Here is a 24,387-nt window from a genome sequence, read left to right on the forward strand (position 1 = left end):
ACCAGTAGAGTATGCATCCAAGTCATTGAATAGCACTCAACAGAATTATGCAATCATAGAAAAAGAAACATTAGCTATTTATTTTGCATGTGAACGTTTTCATCAATATATATTTGGTAAGCATGTAACTATTGAATGTGATCATAAACCTCTAGAGAGTATTTTCAAAAAACCACTTAGTGAATGTCCTGCTAGATTACAAAGAATTCGTTTGAGACTATTGCAGTATGATTTTACTATTGTGTACAAACCTGGTAAAGATTTACTGATAGCTGATTGTTTGTCTAGAACACATTTCATTGCTTATGAAGATGATCCTCTTAGTGAAGAAATTGAGTATCAAATCTGTTTATTGACATAAAATAATGAATTTGCTCAAAATTATCATGATAAGTTAGTTATTGAAACAGCAAAAGATCCAGCTCTTTGTAAAGTCGAAAATATGGTAAATAATGGATGGCCTAACAGTATCGAAGAAGTACCTTCTGACTGTCAGTCTTACTTCAGATATAGGGAAAATTTGTATATACCGTAGCTAATGATTTATTGTTTAAAAATGATGGTATAGTTGTTCCAACAAGTATGAGAAAAGAAATGTTGAATGTTTTGCACTATAATCACATGGGCGTGGAAAAATGTAAATTGAGAGCTAGGAATAGTATTTTTTGGCCTGGAATGTCCAATGATATAACTAATATGATATCTTCTTGTGAAGCATGTGCAAAATTCAATAATTGCAACAGAAAAGAGTCATTTGTAAGTAGAGAAATACCGGATAGTCCTTGGCAAGAAGTAGGAATGGATCTTTTCAAACTACAAGGAGAATATTATGTTTTGATGATTGATTATTTTTCTAAGTTTGTAGAAATAGGATTGTTGAGAGACTTATCTACTGAATCTGTGATTACAATAATGAAATCTATTTTTGCTAGGCATGGAATACCGAAAATCTTATGGTGTGACAATGGACCACAAATGAAGTTGAATAATGTTAAGTTTAAGCAGTTTGTCAATGAATGGAAATTTGTACATAAAACGTCAAGTCCTGAATACCCACAATCGAATGGTATGATTGAAAGACAGGTAGGAATTGTAAAAACTATGCTGAAAAAAGCCATGTATGATGGTAAAGATCCCAATTTAGCATTGTTAGAGTACAGATGCACACCCTTGTCAGCTAGTTTGCAGTCACCTTCAGAATTATTGATGGTTAGGAAATTGAATCATTTAATGCCTAATTTGAGTCAATTTGTAAATAGAGATAAGTATAAGAATGTTAGAAATAAGTTGAAAGAGACTCAAGAACGTCAAAAATATTACTATAATAGAGGAGCAATGAATAAAAAACCATTGAAAATTGGAGATCAAGTTTTTGTAAATAAAAATTCTTCTAAGGAAAGGGAAAAAGGATTAGTATTAGGATTGGCAGATAGACCAAGATCGTATAGAGTTCAATTAGAGTCAGGACAAAGGGTAGAAAGAAATAGAAAACATTTGAATACTTTCAAATCAGAAACTCCATTTTATTTGCAAAAGAATAATAATAATGATGTAAGAATGAATGTAACTGAAAATGAAATAATTCCATTCGTATTTGAAAATGGCAATGATGATAGCAGAGTAAATGAAACTGAAAATGTGTTGCAATAAGGGATCGCCCTAAAAGAAATGTACAGGCACCCAAGTATCTAAAGGATTATGTTTTGTAAGAAATGTTTGAATTATTATGTTGTAGTAAAAAAAAATATATATATATATAAGATGATTTTGTTTTGTTTAAAAAGGGAGATGTTATAATATGAAGTTATCGATACTGTAATATCGATAGTCGATGTATTGATCGAGAGTTGTAACAAGTCGATACTGCTACTTCTTCAACAGGATCATGAGTTGTATAGTTATATTTGCTTCGTGCATAATATTCATTTAATAAATACTTTGTGTATAAACTTTGTGTTTGATTAATAACGAACCAACAAACATAACAAGCTATATCGGGACACATCTGAGAGCGCTGTTGTATTGGAGCAGATTAATTTGCAGGAAAAAGTACCAACAATTGAAGGAAGTGACCTGAAGACAGTTGTAAGTACTTTGAAAAGCAATACCATTGCAGGAGGCGATAGGATAACAAACAAGATGCTGAAAGTACTGTACTCGATCTCTTCAGAAACAATAATCAGTCTGTTTGATAGAATCTTCAGTGAACATTCGGTACCTCAGCAGTGGATAACATCAGACATAATTCTACTGTTCAAGAAAGGAGATCAATCAACAACTATCGACCAATAAGCATTTCATCTTGTTTCGGGAAACTCTTTATGAAAATGCTACAATATCACCTACAACCAATTATGAATGAGCATCAACCAGTCGAGCAGGCGGGATTTCGAAGTCGATTCTCAACGATTGACCATCTTCAAGCAGTTAGTCAACTCATAGAAAAATGTGATGAATTCAATATAGGTGTCTACTTGGCCTTTATTGATTATAAAAAGGCATTTGATAGTTTGAAACATGCATTCCTTTTCACATCGCTTGAAATGATCCAGCAACCTTCTTAAATATAATAAAGGACGTATATAACAATAGTACAGCACGAGTAATATCAGATTCACCAGGAGAGATCTTCAGGGTTCAGAAAGGTGTAAAACAGGGTGACCCACTCTCGCCGTCTCTCTTCAATGCTGCTCTACAAAACATTTTTAGTGGTCTCAAGTGGGATAGGTATGGTTTGAATATCCAAGGACAATATCCAAATCATTTACGTTTTGCAGATGACATTGTTCTCATCGCCAAATCTCCATTGGAACTAAAAATCATGATAACCAGCTAGGCTGCTGAATGTGAGGAAGCGGGGCTCATTATAAATCCAGGGAAAACGCATCTCATGACTAATAGGGAAACAGTAGACATAACACTTGATGGCTGTTCATTGAATTGGTCAAGAGAGATTATTTATCTAGGACAACTGATTGCTTTCACTGACAGAACCGACAAAGAAGTGAAACGTAGGTGTGCAATTGCATGGAGGAAATATTGGTCATTGAAAAGTATTCTCAAGAATAAGGAGATTAGTACTGTTAAGAAGACACAGATATTAAAGACTTGTGTTTTTCCCGCACTTATTTATGGCTCCCAAACCTGGGCGTTAAAGAAAGCAGTACTACAGAAAATAGCAAGAACTCAAACGGCGATGGAAAGAAGTATACTGAATGTAAGGAGACTAGATAGAGTTAGGAATACATCCATCAAGGCGATAACAAAATTGGACGATGTACTGAAGACTATCAAGACTCTGAAGTGGAAGTGGGCAGGTCACGTCGCTAGATTGGAGGATGGCAGGTGGATGAAGAGTCTAACTTTGTGGAAGCCCAGCTGGAGGAGAAGGAAAATTGGACGACAGCGATTCAGATGGGAAGACGACACTGTGAAAGTGACTGGGGATAGGTGGGCAGTGTATGCAAAAGATAGAGATAGATGGAGGAACCTGGGAGAGGCCTATGTCCAATAGATGACCTGGTTTCCACAAATAAAATGATAAGAACATTTTTGCATTTTCTTTTTATTTAATCTTGTATACTAATAATGGAGTTTGGACTATTTGAAAAAAAGCTAGCTAATTCAGTAATGTTATTTAATATTTTCAGTTTAGCAAAGATGTTCATTCTTTCTACATATTATTTTGTATTATTGTATAGTGTTGGGAACCAATAAAGGTTTTTATTATTATTATTATTATCATTATTATTATTATTATTATTATTTTATTATTATTATTATTATTATTATTATTATTATTGTTGAAAAATAGTTAATCATATTTCATTTGTCAAGAAAATATATTTTTTGAAGATGTAATAATAATTTTTCATGATTGAGATAAGATATTTTGTCAATTAGTGAATTTCTTCATTGTTAATAAACGATGTGGCAAAATCGCAATGCGTGAAAGAGATAGCGCCATCTGCTTTGTTGAATGATAGACAAGGATAGCAACACCATTGCAAATCACACATTGCCATTATAACGTGGACCTCACTATAGTTTTGATGTTCCACATCATCTGAACAAAACTATTAGTAAAACGTTTATTTGAAATTTATTTTTAAAACCTGAACATACTCATTTTGACACTTGATAGCATATTATAACTCAAACAGGTCGTGCCCATGTAAATATACTGGCATAGACTAACTAGACAGGTTAGATCTATGATAGACTACTATTTATAATAATTGAAATTTCAATTTTATTGATGTCATGCATTGTACAATAATACAATATTGACACAAGTCAAATACATAGTCACAATGGTAAATAACATTGAAAAAATATTAAGATATTTAAATAACAAAAAATAATTCAATTCGCTGCCAAGATGACAAGAAACACATCATTTTAAAAATTTCTCAATTCAAAAAATTCCAATATACTGTAAAAGGATTTTTTGATCAGCCAATCCTTCAACTTAATCTTTAACAAAACTTCAGAGTCGATCTCAGATATAACAGGTGGGAGAGAGTTCAATATTTTCCTGCTCATGTGATCAGGACTGCCTTGGAAAAAAGACGTTCTATGAGCATCTAGTCTTAGAGCATTCCTAGACCTCGTGTTGTAGCCATGTATATCTGATCCTCTAGCCGAGGAAGCTCTATGTTTGAGTCCATGTAGTGCAGCCTCGAATATGTATAGACAGGGAAGCGTCAGAATTCTTGCACTTTGGAACAGTGGCCTACAAGGGGTTCTAGGAGGTTTCCCCAGCATCATCCTGACCACTCGCTTCTGTGCCTTGAACACTCTGACCATTCCAGTTGATGAGCCCCAGAAGATCAAGCCGTAGGTCAGTAGCGGTTGAAAGTAACCATAATAAGCCGAGAATACTACTTTCTTGTTCAGACTTTCTTGTTGCCCTACTAAGTCGCTTCATGACCTCGTCCACATGGTAATTCCACCTCAATCCAGAGTCAACCTCGATTCCTAGAAGACCACGAGCACCTGTAGATTTGATTTGTTTTGAATCCAACTTGAAATTTAGTGAATTAGAGAATTCCGGGCGGTTGGACTTACTAACAGAAAAATCCATAAAACAGGTTTTCTCGACATTGACTTTCAGTTTATTTGCCTTACACCAATTCTCGATGCTTTCTGTGATGCGCTCTCCCTGCCTCAGCAATTGCTGCAGATCATTCTCAACAATAAGAAAGTTCGCATCATCTGCAAATAGGACGCTACTGGCAAGAGGTACATTACTTGGTAAGTCATTTATACAATGAGAACAATATCGGACCGAGGACTGTTCCCTGTGGTACTCCCCTTTTTATCTGGCAAATTTTCGACCTGTATTTATGATTCATCACTTTTTGTTTCCTGTCCTCAATTTCTACAACCTGCACTCTATCAGTGGTAAATGATTTCAACCATTCTAATGCTGAGCCTTTAAATCCATAATGTTGCATCTTTTCTATCGAAATATCATGATCAATACTATCAAAAGCCTGTTTTAAATATATAAAGAAACCCAAAGCCTTTTTTTCAGCATCCAATGACTTGTATATTCGGCATAAGAAGTTATTAAAGGCATCAATAGTTGACTTTCCACGTTGAAACCCGAACTGGCTTGAGGAGAGAATTCTATTAACTTCAAGGTGTTTTGAAATGGTAGTTATAGCCAATTTCTCAATCAACTTGGAAAATGAGCTCGTGACTGATATTGGTCGAAAATTACTCACTTCTGAAGTGGATCCTTTTTTATGGATGGAAATAACTTTGCCCACTTTCAATTGACAGGGAAATGTTCCTGAGCTGAATGATAGATTGATAAGCTTCGTTATTACACTTCTTATTGGATCAAAACACTCCTTTAATATACAGCTTGGAATATCATCCATTCCACTCGACATTTTGCTTTTAATATTGTTCATAGCTGTAGAAACCTCGTCCTCTGTAAATTCAGGGAATCTCTCCAATGTGGCGCCTACAGACTTAACATTCAACAGTAAGGACTTGGAAGATACGTTAGATTGAGGAATTTCATTGGTAGCATTTATGAAGTACTCATTTATCATATCTGGTATGTCAACAATTGAATCGATTTGAACTCCATTAATTGCTTTCAGATATTTTGTTTTCACGGTATTTGTGACTGTCTCCATTTTTATTAGTTTCCAAATTAGTTTAGATTTATTCTCTGACGACTCAAGCATTCTCTCTGCATAAGCTTGCTTTGATGAATTACGGTAATTGATGTTTTATCATTTGTGATAAGTCCTTCAGTCTATCCCTATACGTTATTTCAGTTGGAAATCTTCTCGCAAGTAGTAGAAGGTCTCTTTTAGCTTCACAGGCATATTCTAGTAGTGGTGATGTCCATTTTATTTTATTTTTGTCATTTTTCTTCTTCTGATAAACAATTGGGAACAATTCACTGAATGCTGCACAATACATACTCAAGAAATGATTGAATTTTTCATCAACACAATCTCCATTATTAATCACCGTTGACCAGTCTACCTCCATAAGGCGTTTGCAGAATTTTTGTTTCGCATCATCTGAAAATATTCTTGATGAGAAGAGATATCCATCACTTCTATCGGTGTTCCCAAATGAATAATTCACAACTTGAGCACAATGGTCAGAAAGTCCTATTTCGATAATATCTACATATTCAACCTCAACCAATGCTGTCATGAAACAAATGTCAATCAAGGTTGAGGATGTCTCTGTTATTCTTGTACAACTCTTTATTATTCCTCGTAGTCCATATGCCTCAAATAAGGATTCCAGTGTCTTTCTCCTGCTTGAATCAACCATGAAGTCAACATTGAAATCACCGAGCACTATACAGCTTTCAAATATATTTGACATTATAAACAGAATTTCCTCAAGTTTGTCAGCAAAATTTTTGAAATCATTATTAGGTGGCCTGTAAATACATATAATAGCACATTTCATGTGTACTGCTACCGCCACTTCGAAATCATTGCCCTCAGTCTGTTTAATATCAAGTTTATTAGCCACTATGCCTTCTCTTGCATAAATTGCTATGCCACCTCCTTCTCTGTCGATTCTGTTGTAAGATGAAATGAGGTTGAAATTAATAATGTTTACTGTGTTATCATTCTGAAGCCAGGTCTCCGATAGACACAAAAAGTCAATCCGAGTTTTTTTACCATTTTTTCTTATATTTCCAAGTTGAATAGCTAGTTCATCTGTCTTGTTTCTTAGACTTCTTATATTATAATGGACCAAATTAAAGAAATTATCATGTTCATTCTGTTTTTCTGAAGTTGTTATGTAAATCAAATTGCTATTGAGGCTACTGGTCCTTTCTCTAAAAAACCTTTAGAGTTTCTTGGGTTTCCATTTTCCACAACTGGAATTTCAATTCCACAACTCTAGCTGGGTTTCGTCAAGTTCATGCCCATTCCATGTTACCCTTATTTGCTCACCGACAATATCCGAAATATTTACTGTTACTTGTCTTGGTTTCATTATTATATCTCTAAGTCTTCTAGCGATTATAGATTTACCTTTTCTATTTAAGTGTAATCCGTGTCGTGTGTGTTCACCAGCTTTCAAATTCCACATATCTAGTACTGTCGTTTTATTACGTGCAATATTCTTCAGCCCTGAATTGATATCTTCAATAGCAGCATTGATGTTTGATGAATTAGGCACATTGTATCGATATGGAATTGTTCCTATGATGATATTCGTCTTTTCTGACAGAGATAGAGATCTACACAATTGTTGTTGAAATGCTCTATTACAATTTCCCTCTATGTGCCAGTTTACATCGTTTGTACCCCCTATAACTATTAAGAAATCATCGACATTCAGATTAGCCACCTCTTTGCTTTTCAAAACCGCATCCACTATTTGTGACATTTTCGCTTCACCAAGCACCAAACCAGACACCAAAAACTCTTTAGACAATGTATTGTTCAAATTTGTTGCCTGATCACGACCTTGGCTATCCAAGAAAATTAATACTTTCCTTTTCAAATCTTGTGTTCCATTAATTTTCAGGTCTGAATTCTTGAGTCTCCATTTTTGTTTGTTGTTGAGATCATTGATTCAATTGGTGAAACTTGAGACAATATCTCTTAATTTATAATTTTCTCCTATTACAGAATTTATTCTATCGTAATTTTTCCTTATCTCGAGTTCTAATTCTTATATCTCTCTGTGGAGAGAATTATTGTTCTCATTTAAGATTTTTATTGTTTGTTCACGGATACCAACTATATCTAAACTGTCACAATCCGGCTTGCATTTTTTAGTTGTCAGTCCATAATAGTTGTCTGTTTGCGTATTGATACTTCGAGAATTTGTGTCCAGTTCAATTTGAGTTCCAACATCATTCTGGTTTAAAGATGAATTACTGCTAATACTTTTCATATTCTTGATTTCCTCGATAAGCGCATCTCTTTGACAAAGTAACTCATCTATTCGCGCAGTCAATTCCTCTTTCTCTTTTTGTTTGTTGTTGAGATCATTGATTCGATTGGTGAAACTTGAGACAATATCTCTCAATTTATAATTTTCTCCTATTACAGAATTTATTCTATCGTAATTTTTCCTTATCTCGAGTTCTAATTCTTGTATCTCTCTGTGGAGAGAATTATTGTTCTCATTTAAGATTTTTATTGTTTGTTCACGGATACCAACTATATCTAAACTGTCACAATCCGGCTTGCATTTTTTAGTTGTCAGTCCATAATAGTTGTCTGTTTGCGTATTGATACTTCGAGAATTTGTGTCCAGTTCAATTTGAGTTCCAACATCATTCTGGTTTAAAGATGAATTACTGCTAATACTTTTCATATTCTTGATTTCCTCGATAAGCGCATCTCTTTGACAAAGTAACTCATCTATTCGCGCAGTCAATTCCTCTTTCTCTTTGTGTACCTATACAATCATCTGTTTGACACTCTGCATCATTTAGCTTACACTCTTGTTGACTATTTAATTTGGAGTCGAGTGAAAATCTTTGTGTTCTGTTGACTACTTTGTTCAGACGTTCAATTGATATCCCTTTTGCCTGAACATTAATTTGTGAAATTAGTTGTGACAGGGGGTAGTGTATGCTTGACATGCTTCACACTTATTTTCACGTTTCCAAGCATTGCATCGGTTGTAATGGAACCTGTACAACCCCTATTACTACATTTCCACACCACGTCGCCATTAATTAGCGGATCACTTTTCCTGTAGCATTGTTTTTCATAATAAACTCCTAATCCATTTCTAGAATTCTTGTACGTCAGTATTGTCATGATAGTTCGTATATCTTTTGTCTAATCACTTTCTTATAAAAATTGAGAAGTCGTGGGAGTAATAGCAACTGTATTTGTACTGTATTTAGAATAATAACAACAGCCTGAATATATTTGTGTTGTGGGGTCGTGGAGATAACGAAATTATTGTTTTCCTCACAGTGGATTTAGATAAAATTCTCACTTCTTATCGGGAGTTGGAATGTTATCTTTCACTCTCTGCTGCTGCTCTACGATGATTAATGGGATCTTTTCGTTCAGGCGTGGGAAATTTATAGATCAGAGGTTTTTGGCAGGAAGGTCAAAGTTCATTTAAATGTTAAAATCAACGTGAATCTTGCTTGCACTGAAAGTTTTTCAACCTAACCTCGCACACACTAGTGAAATTCAAACGCCTGTCATGAATGTTTAGAAAATACAAAAGTCTCACTAATTGCGTCAGAGCACTACAAAATATACTTGAAATCCACACACACTCGAATTGTCTTCGCCTCTAGCAACTTATATTATTTATTAATCATTTATCAAGTAAATGGTGACACGACATTGACACCACTTCCACCAGCAGATCAGGCCTGCCAACCATTTTCATTGAGCCAACTGAATTCAATACCTCAACCAGAAATTTGATCAAATCATGAAATATAATATGTTTGTATGATAAATAAATCTTCACAATTATTCAGGTAATCTCCCATAATACGTGTCTCTAGGAAGCTATTAAAAACAAATATTACATACTCAATAATATTAGTAGGTGATAAAAAATGAATAGCCTACATATTTTCAAGTTTTTATTCTATTCAAAATACAAGCCATCAAATATTTTTCATCTGTGATTCAATTTTGAAATAAGCAAAATGGAGTCGCCAGCTAATGATTTTGCTATTTTGTCTTTTTGCTCATTATTCCCTATCTTTTCACTTTTAATACGTTCTGCATGTTTAGTATTTTTCCATTATTATTCCTGTCACTCAGTTTCCTGTACTAACTCTTAGTATTGTTACATTATTGTCTTACAGTTATTGTTACAATTTTTTCTGATAGATAGCACAATTGGCAGTGCCAACCAGACGACCAGATTTAAGTTTTTAGATTTCAGGTTATGTTGTTAAAGAAAACATTGTCACCGATAACGTAAGTTATGGTATTAAAGTTATTTGATTTACAGTTTCTATCAAATGTAGGAGGAGGAAAAATTTTGGGTACATCACAAGTGAAAAATGCTTTTTCTCCGTAAGGGGAATTGTTGCCCAAGGCGAATAATCAAACTTTCCCCTCAGGGAGAAAAAGCAGTATTTTCACCCTAGATATAAAAATAACTATAATGCTATTTGAACTGTTTTTTCAGTCTCCCCTATAATACATTAATTGGTGGAGTCGTTGCATTCACCAAAAGTCAATTTGAGAGAATAAATGGCTTCAGTAATTTGTATTGGGGATGGGGAGGAGAGGATGATGATGCTGCAAAAAGAATAATGGCTGCCAACATGAAAATTACAAGATGGCCTAAGTATGCTAGATATACAATGCTGGTACATAAACGCCGACATATCAATCCTCAGAGGTAACTATACAAATTTTCTACTACAACTTTTTATAATTTTTAGCCAAACTGAGTCGGTTTATAACAGGCGCGGATTCAGGACCCTGACCTGGGGGGGCGTCCAGAACCCCCCTCCCCCCCGTTCGACTCAACCCACCACACGAAAACAGAAAGTTTTTGAAGTTTTTAACCGAAAACAGCACTTGTGAGCTTTATTTGTTGAAGTTGATTGGATTTTTCATTTATTCATTTATACAATAATTGCTACTATTAAATTTTGTAAAACTTTAAAGTGAAAAATCTGGTGTGGTACACTCACACAACTTTCCTTGCTCATTGAACTGTGAGCCTCATTCTTAAACGAGAATAATATAGAGGAATAACATAATGACGATTGGCGGCAACATAATTGAAACTACCATCAGACTACTGTATATGTGTATACCGTATATAATTTTTTTCAGAGTACTGTTTCCTTTGTGTAAATTGTGGAATTCAATGATTTTTTTCAGTCGTCATTTTTTTAAAGTCGTCAAAACAGCTGTTCTACAGATGAAATATCTTGACTATGTGTTCTTTTTATAAACTGGTCTACCTACCTACCTCATGCACGAGAAGGAGTTTACAAAGTCCATTTCTCAAGGATGGGGTGGACCCCATTTGTTTCCAAGGGAAAAGACTCATGTCAGTTGATAGAGCTGATAAATAACTATACAGGGTATGAAATTGAAATAGATCAGTCAAGTCATTTTTGAGAAAATCGTGAAAAACATGATTTTTTAGTAATTATCCGCCATTTTTCTCAAGAATATTACGTATCTCCTGCAATTTTCCCAGAGATGAGACTCATTTGAGTTGATAGGGCTTATTCATGGTATAAATTTGGAGAAAATCTTTGAAGCCGTTTTTGAGAAAACTGTGAAAAACATGGTTTTTTAGTGATTATCCGTCATTTTTCTCATGAATATTACGGAGCTCCTGCAATTTTCCCAAGAATGAGACTCATGTCAGTTGATAGGGCTTATAAGTAGCTATCCATGGTATAAATTTGGAGAAAATCGTTTGAGCCGTTTTCGAGAGAACCTTGAAAAACATGGTTTTTTAGTAACTATCCGCCATTTTTTCCGCCATCTTGAATTGTATTTCATTGAATTTCTCATTGTCGGGTCCTCATGGTATAAGGACCTTAAGTTTAAAATTTCAAGTCAATCGGTTAATTAGCAATGGAGTTATCGTGTTCACAGACATACACACATACAGACCAACACCCAAAAATCATGTTTTTAGACTCAGGGAACCTTTAAACGTATAGAAAACTTGAAATTGGGGTACCTTAATTTTTTTGAAACTCCACCATAGACGGTCCTAAGCCGTTTATGTACTAATGTCAAATAGGTACTACCATCAAATACCAGGTAATGCTCCAGTTGACAGTTCAAGCTGTCTACTCTACGCAACCAGCAAATCCTATCCCAATTGGGAAGGGGTGAAGGGGAGTGTCTGGCTCCTCATGACGGGACCCCTTCGACTAAAGGAAGGAAAACCCCAACAGAGAACCTTGGTCTTCCAGATTGGGGGTTGGGCGTTGGGCCCTACGCCCAACCCCTGCCCTGCAAAAAGCTTACTGCTACGAAACCTACAAATGCCTTGGAACCAGACCGGAATAAAAGGAAAAATGAACTGATACCCAATGACAGAAATAGGATGACGGAAAAATGTAAGAAAAACAGAAGAGACGGAGATTTATTCCTTGCCACCTGGAATGTTAGAACTCTGAATAGGGCGGGAAACGCTGCCGTGCTACGGAATGTGATGGAAAAGTATGGAGTGGGAATTGCTGCTCTGCAGGAAATAAGATGGAAAGGGAATGGAATGATGGACCTGGGAAATCATACCTTGTTTTACAGTGGGCATGTGCAAAATGCCTTTGGGACAGGATTCCTTGTAGATAGAAAATATAAGGATAGAGTAATGGATTTCAATGCTGTCAATGAGAGAATTTGTGTGATACGAATAAGAGAAAAATTTTTCAATATAACTTTGATCAGTGTACATGCACCAACCAATAAAGCCGATGGAAACGATAAAGATGCATTCTATGAGAATTTAGAAGAAATATATAGAAAAGTACCTGATCATGATGCAAAAATCGTCCTCGGTGACTTCAATGCTAAAATTGGTAGAGAAATATGTTTTAGACCAGTAATAGGCATACACAGCTTACATGAAGAGAGTAATGCCAATGGACTTTGTGTGATAGACTTTGCCAGTGGCAAAAATATGACAGTTAGTAGTACTTACTTCAAGCACAAGGACATTCATAAGATGACTTGGTGCTCACCAGATGGAGTAACACGAAACCAAATCGCCCACGTTTTAATTGATAAGAGGCATGGCACTGACATATTGGATGTGAGAAGTTACCGAGGTGTGGACTGTGATACAGATCACTATCTTGTTAAAATCAAATACAGGCGAAGAATAAATAATATGAAGAAATTTCAAGGAGTGAGCCAAAAGAAATTCGACAGTGAGAAACTGATAAAAGATGAAGAACTACGAGAGAGGTACAGTCAAAAATTGGTGGAAAAATAGAGAGAATGCAAGGTGGAGGGAGTGTTTCAGTGGAGGAGCAGTGGAAGAATATTAAGCAAGTTGTTACAGAATCTGCACAAGAAACAATTGGATACAAAAAACAGGACAAGAGAAATGTATGGATGGATGATGAATGTTTGAAAGCATTGGATGAAAGGAATGTGGCCAGAATGAGAATGATAAGTCGCAGAACAAGAGCTACTACAGTAACTTTCCAAGAAAAACGGATATATGCCAGTAAACTATGCCGTCAAGAGAAAAGACAGTATGAAAAAGCTAAAATAGAAGAAATTATGGAATTTGCCATGGCAAGAGATGTCAGGAAGGCTAGATTTCAACCTAGGACATCTTCCTGTCAAGACAAGCAAGGAAATTTATTAGGAGGGGAAAGGCAAATAATGGACCGCTGGAAAGAGTACTTCTGCGACTTGTTGAATCAAAATCCAGTGGAAGAAGGATTAGAGGTGATCAATTTTATAGGGCCTCTAATTTTTAGAAAATAATTTCTTTCTATAATTTATTTATTTATTATAATTTTATAGAAAATAATTTCTTTCAGATTGAAGCCTTACATTTATGAAAATAATACTCGGTGACTACCAATGCAGCTTCAGGAAAGACAGGTCCTGTACAGATCATGTTTTCACAATACGCATCATCATGGAAAAGTGTTACGAATTTAACGTAAATCTGCACCAACTGTATATTGATTATCAGCAAGCTTTTGATAGTGTCCAAAGAAATGAGCTATTTGAAATCATGATAGAACTCGGAATCCCACTGAAACTTGTACGTCTCACTAAAATGACTATGCACAACACCAGGTATAGAGTTAAAGTTCAAGGAATACTGTCAAATGACTTCTTAGCAAATACAGGGCTCAGGCAAGGAGATGTACTTTCAGCCATGCTTTTCAATATAAGTCTAGTAAAGGTTATTAGAGGGATCACCATTAACCCAAGGGGAACGACTATGAATAGGATGATCCAATGCATGGCATACGCTGATGATGTAGTTTTGATAGCACGAAATAGACAAAGTTTGGAAACTGCATTTACTCAGCTAAATGAAACATCAGAACAAATAGGACTTAGAATAAATGACGGCAAAACGAAATATATGGCTAGCAGCAGAACACGACAAGCAGGTGACACAGAAATAAATATAGAGAACTTTGTTTTTGGAAAGGTAGCAGAATTTAAATACCTTGGCTCTGTAATCACTGATGACAACAACGTCCATTGTTGTGCCAAAATTTTGAACATTTTCTGAAAATATAATTTTTTGAAAAAGTTATTCAATTTACAAAAAAAAACTCAACTAAACACTATTTTTGGTCATTTTTAGTAAATTGAATAACTTTCTCAAAAATTGATATTTTCAGAAAATTTTTGTTTTATTAAATCAAAAATACCATGAAGAATTCATCCTTTGAATTTTATGGATTCATCTCGTACCGAATTTGAAATGTTCTGTCCCAAAAATTTCAACTTTAGGCGCTCATGTCTCAGAAAGTAATGATTGAAAGAAAAATGTTTTCCTAAGAAAACTTTCTCATTTTGATAGCTTGATCCTTAAGCGATCCTTGATCGTGTCCTCGCGCGCCTCTCCACTAGGAAATACTGAAATGAAGTCCAACTAACGGGTGATTCTCATAGAACATGATCTCATGAGCTTATATCATTGTGCGAAATATCACTGTGAGGACAATATAGATGGTGATTATGGTTGAAGCTAAAAATGAGTTTTTCACAATACAATTGTTTTCAAGTGTACCTGGAAATCTATATGAGATAGAGCGCTCTACCTAGTCTCAGATTTCAGAGCACAAAATTACGCCCAGAGGGATTTTGAATTTTACATCTAGATTGTAATCGGGATATATCATTGATCAAATACTTAATATGATCAAAATTGATTTTTTTTTTCTTAAAATATACTCATATTTGAAAAATCATAACTCAGTACTCATTGGAGATAGAGAGTTTCGAATCAGAATCATTTCATTCAGAATTTTATGATCTTAAAAAAGGCAAGAGCAATTATTTTTCTGTCCGATCACTGATTTTGCTGGAAATAGCTGAAAACTGGAAAATTAACCTAAAATACAAACTTTTTGGGCCACTCTGTATTAGCACAAGGGAATTTTACATGAAGAATTTGGTTCTGAGCCTCTCTCATGTATCCAAATAAAATATTAAAAATCAGAACTACAATATAAATTGTAAGCAAACCCCCATTTTTATGTCCATATTGACTGGAATTTACTGTTCCCCAATAAATGTCAATAAATATTGTTGAACATAATTTTTTAGAGTTTACTGAGACTCTGTGGTGTCGCATCACAGCGGAGACACAATAGTAACGCTGGTTACACACTGGGCGGTTTCTGCCGCGGCGGCGAAACTGCCGTCGCCGCCTAGAAAAAAAAGTCGAGCTTACACATTCAGCGGAAAAAATACCGCCAAACATCAAGCGGCAAAATTACCGCCACGTATGATCAGTAGCCAAAATAATTCTTGTAGTTCTTCATCGCAAATGTGTTGTGATTTCTCTGTTTCATGAGTGTTCAGTTAATTGTATTTTGCACACTTTTCAAAAGTATATATTATTAAGTGTTCAACTTAAAATGGAAAGGCAACAACTTCTACCACTTTTTTTGTGCCATCGAAGAAAAAGAAGACAGCAGAGAAATCGCCTTGCTTGGATTCATTGAAATGAACGTTTTTATTAAATCAACAGCGATATACAACATATTACAGTTTTTTCCTTGTCATCCAGAGTTTCAAAATCCCCCCTAATCTCCATACACACATCCTTCCACGCATTCCTTGTTGCATCTCGATCCTTAAATATGTCGAGGGTTTTGTCCCACAAAACTGGCATCTGTTCTACAAATGATATTAAAAACTCATTGTCTATTAACTTACTCATTTTCTCACACTCGTCAACCACAAACACTTAAAACAAAAAATAAATGTTATAAACAACTTACAAACTTTACAACAAGACACAAATTAAAAGGCTGATTTTCAAAGACCTCTGACTTGGAGCAACTGGGTAAGACGACTGATCAGCGGCGACGGTAGACACCCGCCAAATGTGTTAACGCCCATTTGGTCACGTACGCCACTGCGTAGACAAGAGCGGCAAAAACACCGCCAGCCGCAGTGGCAGTGGACGGCTGCACAGCTGCCGCCAACGGCAATATAGCCACGCGGCGTTTCTGCCGCCCAATGTGTAAGCTTCCATTCAAGTCCATAGACTACTGCTCGAACGTGGGCGATGGCGAAATTACCGCCCCGGCAAAAACCGCCCAATGTGTAACCGGCGTTAGGCGATCGCTCAAGGAGGGGTGGAACCCGGGATTGAAAATTAATGACGGGATACTTTAGGGGGGGGGGCAGTTGCCGATCTCGCCCAGGGCGGCAAAGACCCTAGGGCCGTGCCTGGAAAGATGAAGATCTCTTGAGTACTTGGGAACGGAAAGTATTGAGAAAGATTTACCTACCAGTCTGTAACAATGGGGTGTGGAGAATAAGGACAAATCAAGAGTTACATGACCTATACCAAAAAACATAAATTGTTAACGAAATAAAATACAGGCGACTGAGTTGATTAGGTCACGTAGAAAGGATGAGTGACTCAAGAGCAGTAAAGAAGGTCTTCAGAGAAAATCCAGGAGGAAGGAGACTACGAGGACGCCCACGATAACGCTGGCTAGAAGATGTGGAACAAGATTTGAGGTGGCTGGGTGTCCGAGGTTGAAGAAGAACTGGCAACAGAGAGGAATGGAAAGGCATCATAGAGGAGGTCAAGGCCCTAAACGGGCTGTAGCACCACGGAGTGAGTAAGTAATTTTTTTGGAAAGCAATACTTTCCTTACCTATGGTAGTAGGGCAAGGAAAGTAAAAAACACTCACATTCTTTGATGTGGCCATAATCAAAGAATGTGAGTGTTTTTTCACTTTGAAGTTTTACAAAATTTAATAGTAATAATAATAGTGAAAACAAGATGGATAACCAACAACAAACAATAATTACATTATCAAAATGAATTTGTTCATTTGAATGTCAAGGTCATGATACTTTTTTCTGTAACTACAATAGTAGTCCAGTCACTATATTATACATTGGTGCTTGCATTTTAAATTGTAGTTCTGATTTTTAAAAATATTGTTTGGATACATTAGAGAAATCCAGAACCAAGTACTTCATGGAAAATTCCCCTTGTGCTAGTTACAGTGTGACCCAAAAACCTCTTATTTTCGGCTTATTTTCTAGTTTTTAGTTATTTCCGCCAAATCCTGTAATCGATCAGAAAAATTTGCTCTCGTTTTTTATTTAGATTATGAAATTCCTAATAAAATGAGATCATTTGGGACTTTCTATCTTTAATGAGTTACAATTTTACTAAAATGAGTAAAATTTAAGAAAGATTTTATGCTATGATTTTAATTTTTGATCAACAATATCATCCAATTGTTACATTTAAATGTACGTATAATTCAAGATTCATCTGAGCGTAATTTTGTGCTCTACAGGTAGATTGCTCTAACTCATATGAATTTCCAGGTAAACCTGACAACAATGATCCTTGTATTTTGAAAAACACCCAAGTTTTAGGTTTAATCATCATCAGCAACTCTATTGTCATCACATCCACATTTCGCACCATTATATACGTTCATTAAATCATGTTCTATGAGAATCACCCGTTAGATGCTCTTAATTTAGTGGAGAGGCGAGCCTAAGGACACCTCAAGAATTAAAATTTCAAACAATCATAACTTTTGATATAATGATCAGATCTCAATGTAGCACAGCACATGAAGGCGGTTCAAAATCATGCATCATAAGTGAAATTCGATTAGAAAATAGACAATTCATCCTTGAGTGTATTTTAACCAGTATTTCAATTTACTAAAAAATGACCAATTTCCATATTCAAAGCTGCGTATCTTGTGAAATACTTCGGATTAAATTTCAAAATGTGGATGTGGATAAGTATATTTTCTTTTCCCACAACGGTACATTGGATAATAGTTTCGATTCCAGCTTCATTAGAAAGTTACAGCCGATTTTAAAAATTTCAGTTTCTCATTTTCTCGCGATTTTTCTCTCGATCAAGAGTCTCTAGAATGAGTCCGGTACATCATAGAAACTCATGATTGATTCCAAATTGTAGACAAATCCATCCTCTACGAGCTCAGTTTCCTAAAATTAATTTTGAATCACTGTTTCCTATCATAGAGAGCTTCCTAGACCGTTGATATGAGGAAAGTATCTTCAATTTCTAGTTTTTTTAATGATTGAATTTTACATTACGATCATATTCTTCCATTTACAGCAATTAAAAGAGGAGAAAATTCAATTCTAAAACTCAAGATCAAGTCCTTATTTATAATAATGGGTTACCGAGATACATATAGCTCTAAATTATTGGTCATTTCTTTGTGTATTGAAATACTGGTTAAACTACACTCAAGGATGAATTTTATATTTTTCGATCGAATTCGAATAATGGTGCATGATTTTGAGCCTTCTTGGTGAGCAGAGAAGAATGAACTGTGGTACAATGAGATCCGATCATTGTGTCTAAAGTTATGAGTGTTTGAAATTTTGATCCGTGAGGTGTTCTGATGCGCGCCTCTCCACTAAATTAAGAGCATCTAACGGGTGATTCTCATAGAACATGATCTAATGAACTTATATAATGGTGCGAGATCATAATGTGATGACAATAAATAAATAAAATTTTATTGTCGAAAAGCCTTTACAGCATAGACAACGTCAATATATAACATAACAACGTCAATATATAACATAACAACGATAAGTTCAAGTCACACACTTCTACAGTAGTATATACACAATGCTCATGTAATGATGGTTAATATTAACAAATACAATAACAACAACAATAAATACATTTGGACGTTTCTACTATAGTATCACAGTTGAGTGATGAAGAGAAGTTGAATTTAGATAACAAGATAATCAGACTAACCAACACTTATAGACAGGTACTAATTTAGTAACATATATTTACTAGGCACTCATCGAATTCAGTCAATTTATAAAACGGATTTAATACTAGCCAACTATATATCTTTTGTTTAAATATCTTTTGTGACACATTATGTAAATGGGAAGGCAGTTTGTTGAACAGTTTTTGTCCTGTGATCTCAAAACTATTAAGAGATTTTGTCAGTCTTTGGTGCTGTATATCAATGCGATTTCTGTACCTAGTGTTAATTGAATGAACATCACTTCTTAACTGCAGACTTCTTATGAGTATAAATTAGGACATAATATACATACAAGTTTATCACAGTTGGATTTTTTTGATTAATGAACAATGGTTTGCAATGCTCAAGATATGATGAGTTAGTTATAATTCTTAAAGCTTTCTTTTGAATGAGTAGAACATCATTGATCTGAGAAGCATTACCCCAAAGGATGAGGCCATAAGATATTATACTATGAAAGAAAGAAAAATAGGCCGTTCTTAAATATTTCATAGGTACTACACCGGATAGACTTCTGAGCAAATGAATTACTCTGCTAAGCGTTGAGCTGACATATTTGATATGTGGCTCCCATGTGAGCTTTGAGTCCATATGAATCCCTAAAAATTTCACACTTTCTGGATTATTCACTGGAGGTCCTCTTTTTAAATAAAAATTAAGTTGTTCAGTTTTACTGTTATTAAGAACAAAGCTATTTGCATTGAACCATAGAGATGCTTTTTCCATACCGTAGTGTGTTTGCTTTCCTGGTATTTTTTGATACAAAATTGTATCAGTCTTAACAAAAGCTGAAATGTCATTGATCGCAACCAAAAATAAGAAAGGACCAAGTATCGAGCCTTGTGGCACATCCCACTCAACCTTCAACAACGACGACTTGTTGCTAATGCTACCTACAGTTACTAGTTGACTACGATTCATTAGGTAGGACTTTAAAAATTTGAGAGCATTCTGACCTGTTCCATAATAGCTCATCTTTTCCAAAAGAATCGTATGATCAACACAGTCGAATCCCTTACTTATGTCACAGAAGGTGTCCAGAGCATAGTTTCCCTGTTCAAATGCTTGCAATACACTCTTAGTTAATTTGAGAAGAGCATCTACAGTAGATTTATTTTTTCTAAAGCCAAATTGAGAAGGTGCTATGATATTTAAACGCTCAAAATGTTCAGACAGTTGATTATATACTATAATTTCAAGTATTTTTGCTAGAACAGGTACAATGGATATTGGTCTATAACTACCTGGACAATCTCTAACACCCTTTTTGTAAATAGGCACCACCCTCGACTTCTTGAGCTCCTCTGGAAATACTCCTTCCGCTAAGCATTTATTTAGACAATGTGTAAGAGGCTTCACAAAACTATCTATCACCTCCTTTAATAAGTTGACAGACATGCCGTGAATATCACAGCTATTAGAAGATTTAAAACCTTTGACAATGTCTGACACATGTTCAGGGAGCACTTCACAGAAATTAAAGTTAGCAGTCAAACTGGGTCCCTTAACAGATTCTAGATCCAATGACAATCTACCTGGTCCATTCAATGAGTCTTGAATATCTTCAACAGACTGAAAAAAATAATTGTTTAGAACATCTGGATGCAGAGGAACACTCTTTCTAGCATCAACATTATTATCAGCAACTGTGTTTATAATTTTCCATGCAGCCTGACACATGTTTTTTGATTTTTCAATGTATTCAGCGTTATAGATTTTTTTTGCTTCTCTTATTGATTTCTTATAACTATTTCTACATTCTATATAAGCAGATTTTGTTTTGGCAGTTTTGAACTTATCATTTAGACTCATTAGTAAAAACATTCACTGCTTTAGGGCTGCCAACTGTGAACTGTACCAACTGTTTTTCTTATTCTGCTTGCCTCTATTGTAGGAAACTTTACAAGCTCTTTCAGGAATGTTATAGTTGAATATTCTTAAGAATTTTGAAAAGAAATATGAAAACAAATCTTTAGCTGGTTCTTTTTTACTTTATATATCAGACCAGTCAGTACTATACAACGAATTTCTAAATTTATTTATTTTGTCAGCAGTCATAGGTCCTGTTTGTACTAGCTTTGATTCGGTATTATATTTTTTAACATTACTACTATGTGCAAGCTCAACAATGGAGAACCCATACTAACAATTTAATGATCCAAAAAAGGTGAAATAGCTATTTATGTATTAAGAGCGTAATGCGCGACTTCATTGCTCGCGCAAAATAGTTATCACACGACGCGAAGCGGAGCACAATAATTATGCAAGAGAGATGAAGAAGCATTACGCGCGAATTACATACAACATTTTTTCTACAACTGCCCAAACCTGTTAAATTACTTCTTTCGGCGGAGTTACAATTACCGACTTTTTAGGTTAAGATCTGACTTTTTGGCGAGCTTCTTACAATCAGCTGATTAGGAAGCGTAAAGAAACTCTTCTGCGCCTGTGTGAATGATTTGGGAGCGTATAGTAGATCTACTGTGCATGCGCGGATGGTTAGCGAGCGAAAAAGTAGATTCTCCTCAGAAATAAGCTGTTTTACGAGGAGAATTGAGTCTGTAGATTCTTTTTTTATGCGCAGTTGTAGAAAAACTGATTTTTGTGTCAGGATTTGGGGGAAATAACTGAAAACTGAACCAAGAATAAAAGGTTTTTGGGCCATCGTGTAACTAGCACAAGGAAATTTTGCCTGAAATGATTGCTTCTGGAACTTCTTTTATGTATCAAAACAATCTATTGAAAAATCAGAACTATAATATAAAATGCAAGCACACCCCCTTTTATATATTTTTTCATAGTCAATATATTGACTGGACTAAAGTAACTGTAGATTTTTCAAACACCACTCGGGAAGTGGGGGGCTATCGCCTACCCCCCTGGATCCGTGCCTGGTTTATAATATATTGGGATATTAGATATTTGCCTACATATTTCAGAAAATTTTATCAATTATAAAACTCAAATCAGATCAAAATTAATATAAAATTTGATCATTTGTTTTGGCAGTTTTGAACTTATCATTTAGACTCATTAGTAAAAACATTCACTGCTTTAGGGCTGCCAACTGTGAACTGTACCAACTGTTTTTCTTATTCTGCTTGCCTCTATTGTAGGAAACTTTACAAGCTCTTTCAGGAATGTTATAGTTGAATATTCTTAAGAATTTTGAAAAGAAATATGAAAACAAATCTTTAGCTGGTTCTTTTTTACTTTATATATCAGACCAGTCAGTACTATACAACGAATTTCTAAATTTATTTATTTTGTCAGCAGTCATAGGTCCTGTTTGTACTAGCTTTGATTCGGTATTATATTTTTTAACATTACTACTATGTGCAAGCTCAACAATGGAGAACCCATACTAACAATTTAATGATCCAAAAAAGGTGAAATAGCTATTTATGTATTAAGAGCGTAATGCGCGACTTCATCGCTCACGCAAAATAGTTATCACATGACGCGAAGCGGAGCGTGATAATTTTGCAAGAGAGATAAAGAAGCATTACGCGCGAATTACATACAACATTTTTTCTACAACTGCCCAAACCTGTTAAATTACTTATATCGGCGGAGTTACAATTACCGACTTTTTAGGTTAGGATCTGACTTTTTGGCGAGCTTCTTACAATCAGCTGATTAGGAAGCATAAAGAAACTCTTCTGCGCATGCGCGAATGATTTGGGAGCGTATAGTAAATCTACTGCGCATGCGCGGATGGTTAGCAAGCGAAAAAGTAGATTCTCCTCAGAAATAAGCTGTTTTACGAGGAGAATTGCGTGTGTAAATTCTTTCTTTATGCGCAGTTGTAGAAAAACTAATTTTTGTGTCAGGATTTGGCGGAAATAACTGAAAACTGTATTAGAATGTCCTATTCCACCCTCTAGGTTTTCTAATAATTGCGAAGTATTGCTACAATGCAGACTAGCTACAGTCGGGTATGGGTCGGGGTCGGTGACCGTATTGACTGGTGGAGATACTGGACCTACACTTCTCCCCTTGTCCTGATTCTTTACCCTCTGTCTTTGGCGGGAGGTATTTAATTTGAAGGGAAGAGTGTGTGCCCGTGCCGTTGTTGGCCAATTCGGCCCTCGGCTCTTGGAATTCAGGTTGGGTGTTAGGGAGAATTGAGGTAACCTTAACCAAGGATACGGATCCGGATATCAGATCCCCACAAATAATTATATTTGTAAAGGTAGTACACAATCTGAACCAACTGCGAGTTGACGGCGAGCAAAGCTGTACCTGCAAGCCCGGAATAAAGGTTGTAGGTGGAGGAACTCGGGATGGAGTTTAACAAGGAATGATATAGAATTTTTGTTACGGTTTTTGCAATCTGAGACTGCGGGCTGTCGGTGTGCAGACTGAACCTGCGCACCCGGTATTAGATCAATATGATTGGAGAGGCGTAAGTGGTATAAGGTACAGGATATGGTATACCGAGTTTGAGGTATAGGGAATATTTTATCGGGCCTGGGGAATGGAGATTCGTTAATAGGATTGTCCCTTCCTGTAACTAATGGGGTTTGGTTCAATAACTCGCGATCTGTGAATCGCGATATAGTTCTCAGCAAGCTGAACCTGCTAGCTAAAGATAGTATATCTATTTAAATTTTATGATAACTAAAGCTCAAAGGATGAGGTTTCGGGTGTCGGATTTCTGAATCGCGAGCCTGCAGCTGCGAAAGGATTTTCAGCAATTCTGAAACTGCTAAACAGGATTTCTGCGCTAGTCTGATGACTCCGCGCCGGTTATTAAGGGCCAATCTGTGACTGCCCTTAAGGGTATGGGAATCACTCTTGATCATCCGAAACGCTTTTAAATTAATAGTCAGTATGTCGACTATTATGAGAGGATAGGGAAGGGTTTACAAGGATTCTCCTAAGCTTCTCGCTGGTCTGAGAACCGCGACTGGGTCGATCTCTAATCTGT

The 24,387-nt window shown here is 35.6% G+C and overlaps 1 protein-coding gene across 2 annotated transcripts in view; it reads left to right on the forward strand.

Annotated features, from left to right (window-relative positions):
* Window positions 1–24,387, forward strand: part of LOC120348836 (beta-1,4-galactosyltransferase 4-like) — a 48,584-nt gene that overhangs the window by 19,620 nt on the left and 4,577 nt on the right. Inside the window, exon 5 of one of the 2 annotated variants that reach the window (XM_039425257.1) lies at window positions 10,633–10,848. The exons of the other annotated variant lie outside the window; for it this stretch is intronic. Coding sequence (XP_039281191.1) covers window positions 10,633–10,848 — 216 coding nt within the window. The remainder of the gene's footprint in view (window positions 1–10,632; window positions 10,849–24,387) is intronic. 2 annotated transcript variants of the gene reach the window in all.

Source organism: Nilaparvata lugens, chromosome 3 (genome assembly GCF_014356525.2).
Source record: "Nilaparvata lugens isolate BPH chromosome 3, ASM1435652v1, whole genome shotgun sequence".
NCBI classification, from domain to species: Eukaryota; Metazoa; Arthropoda; class Insecta; order Hemiptera; family Delphacidae; genus Nilaparvata; species Nilaparvata lugens.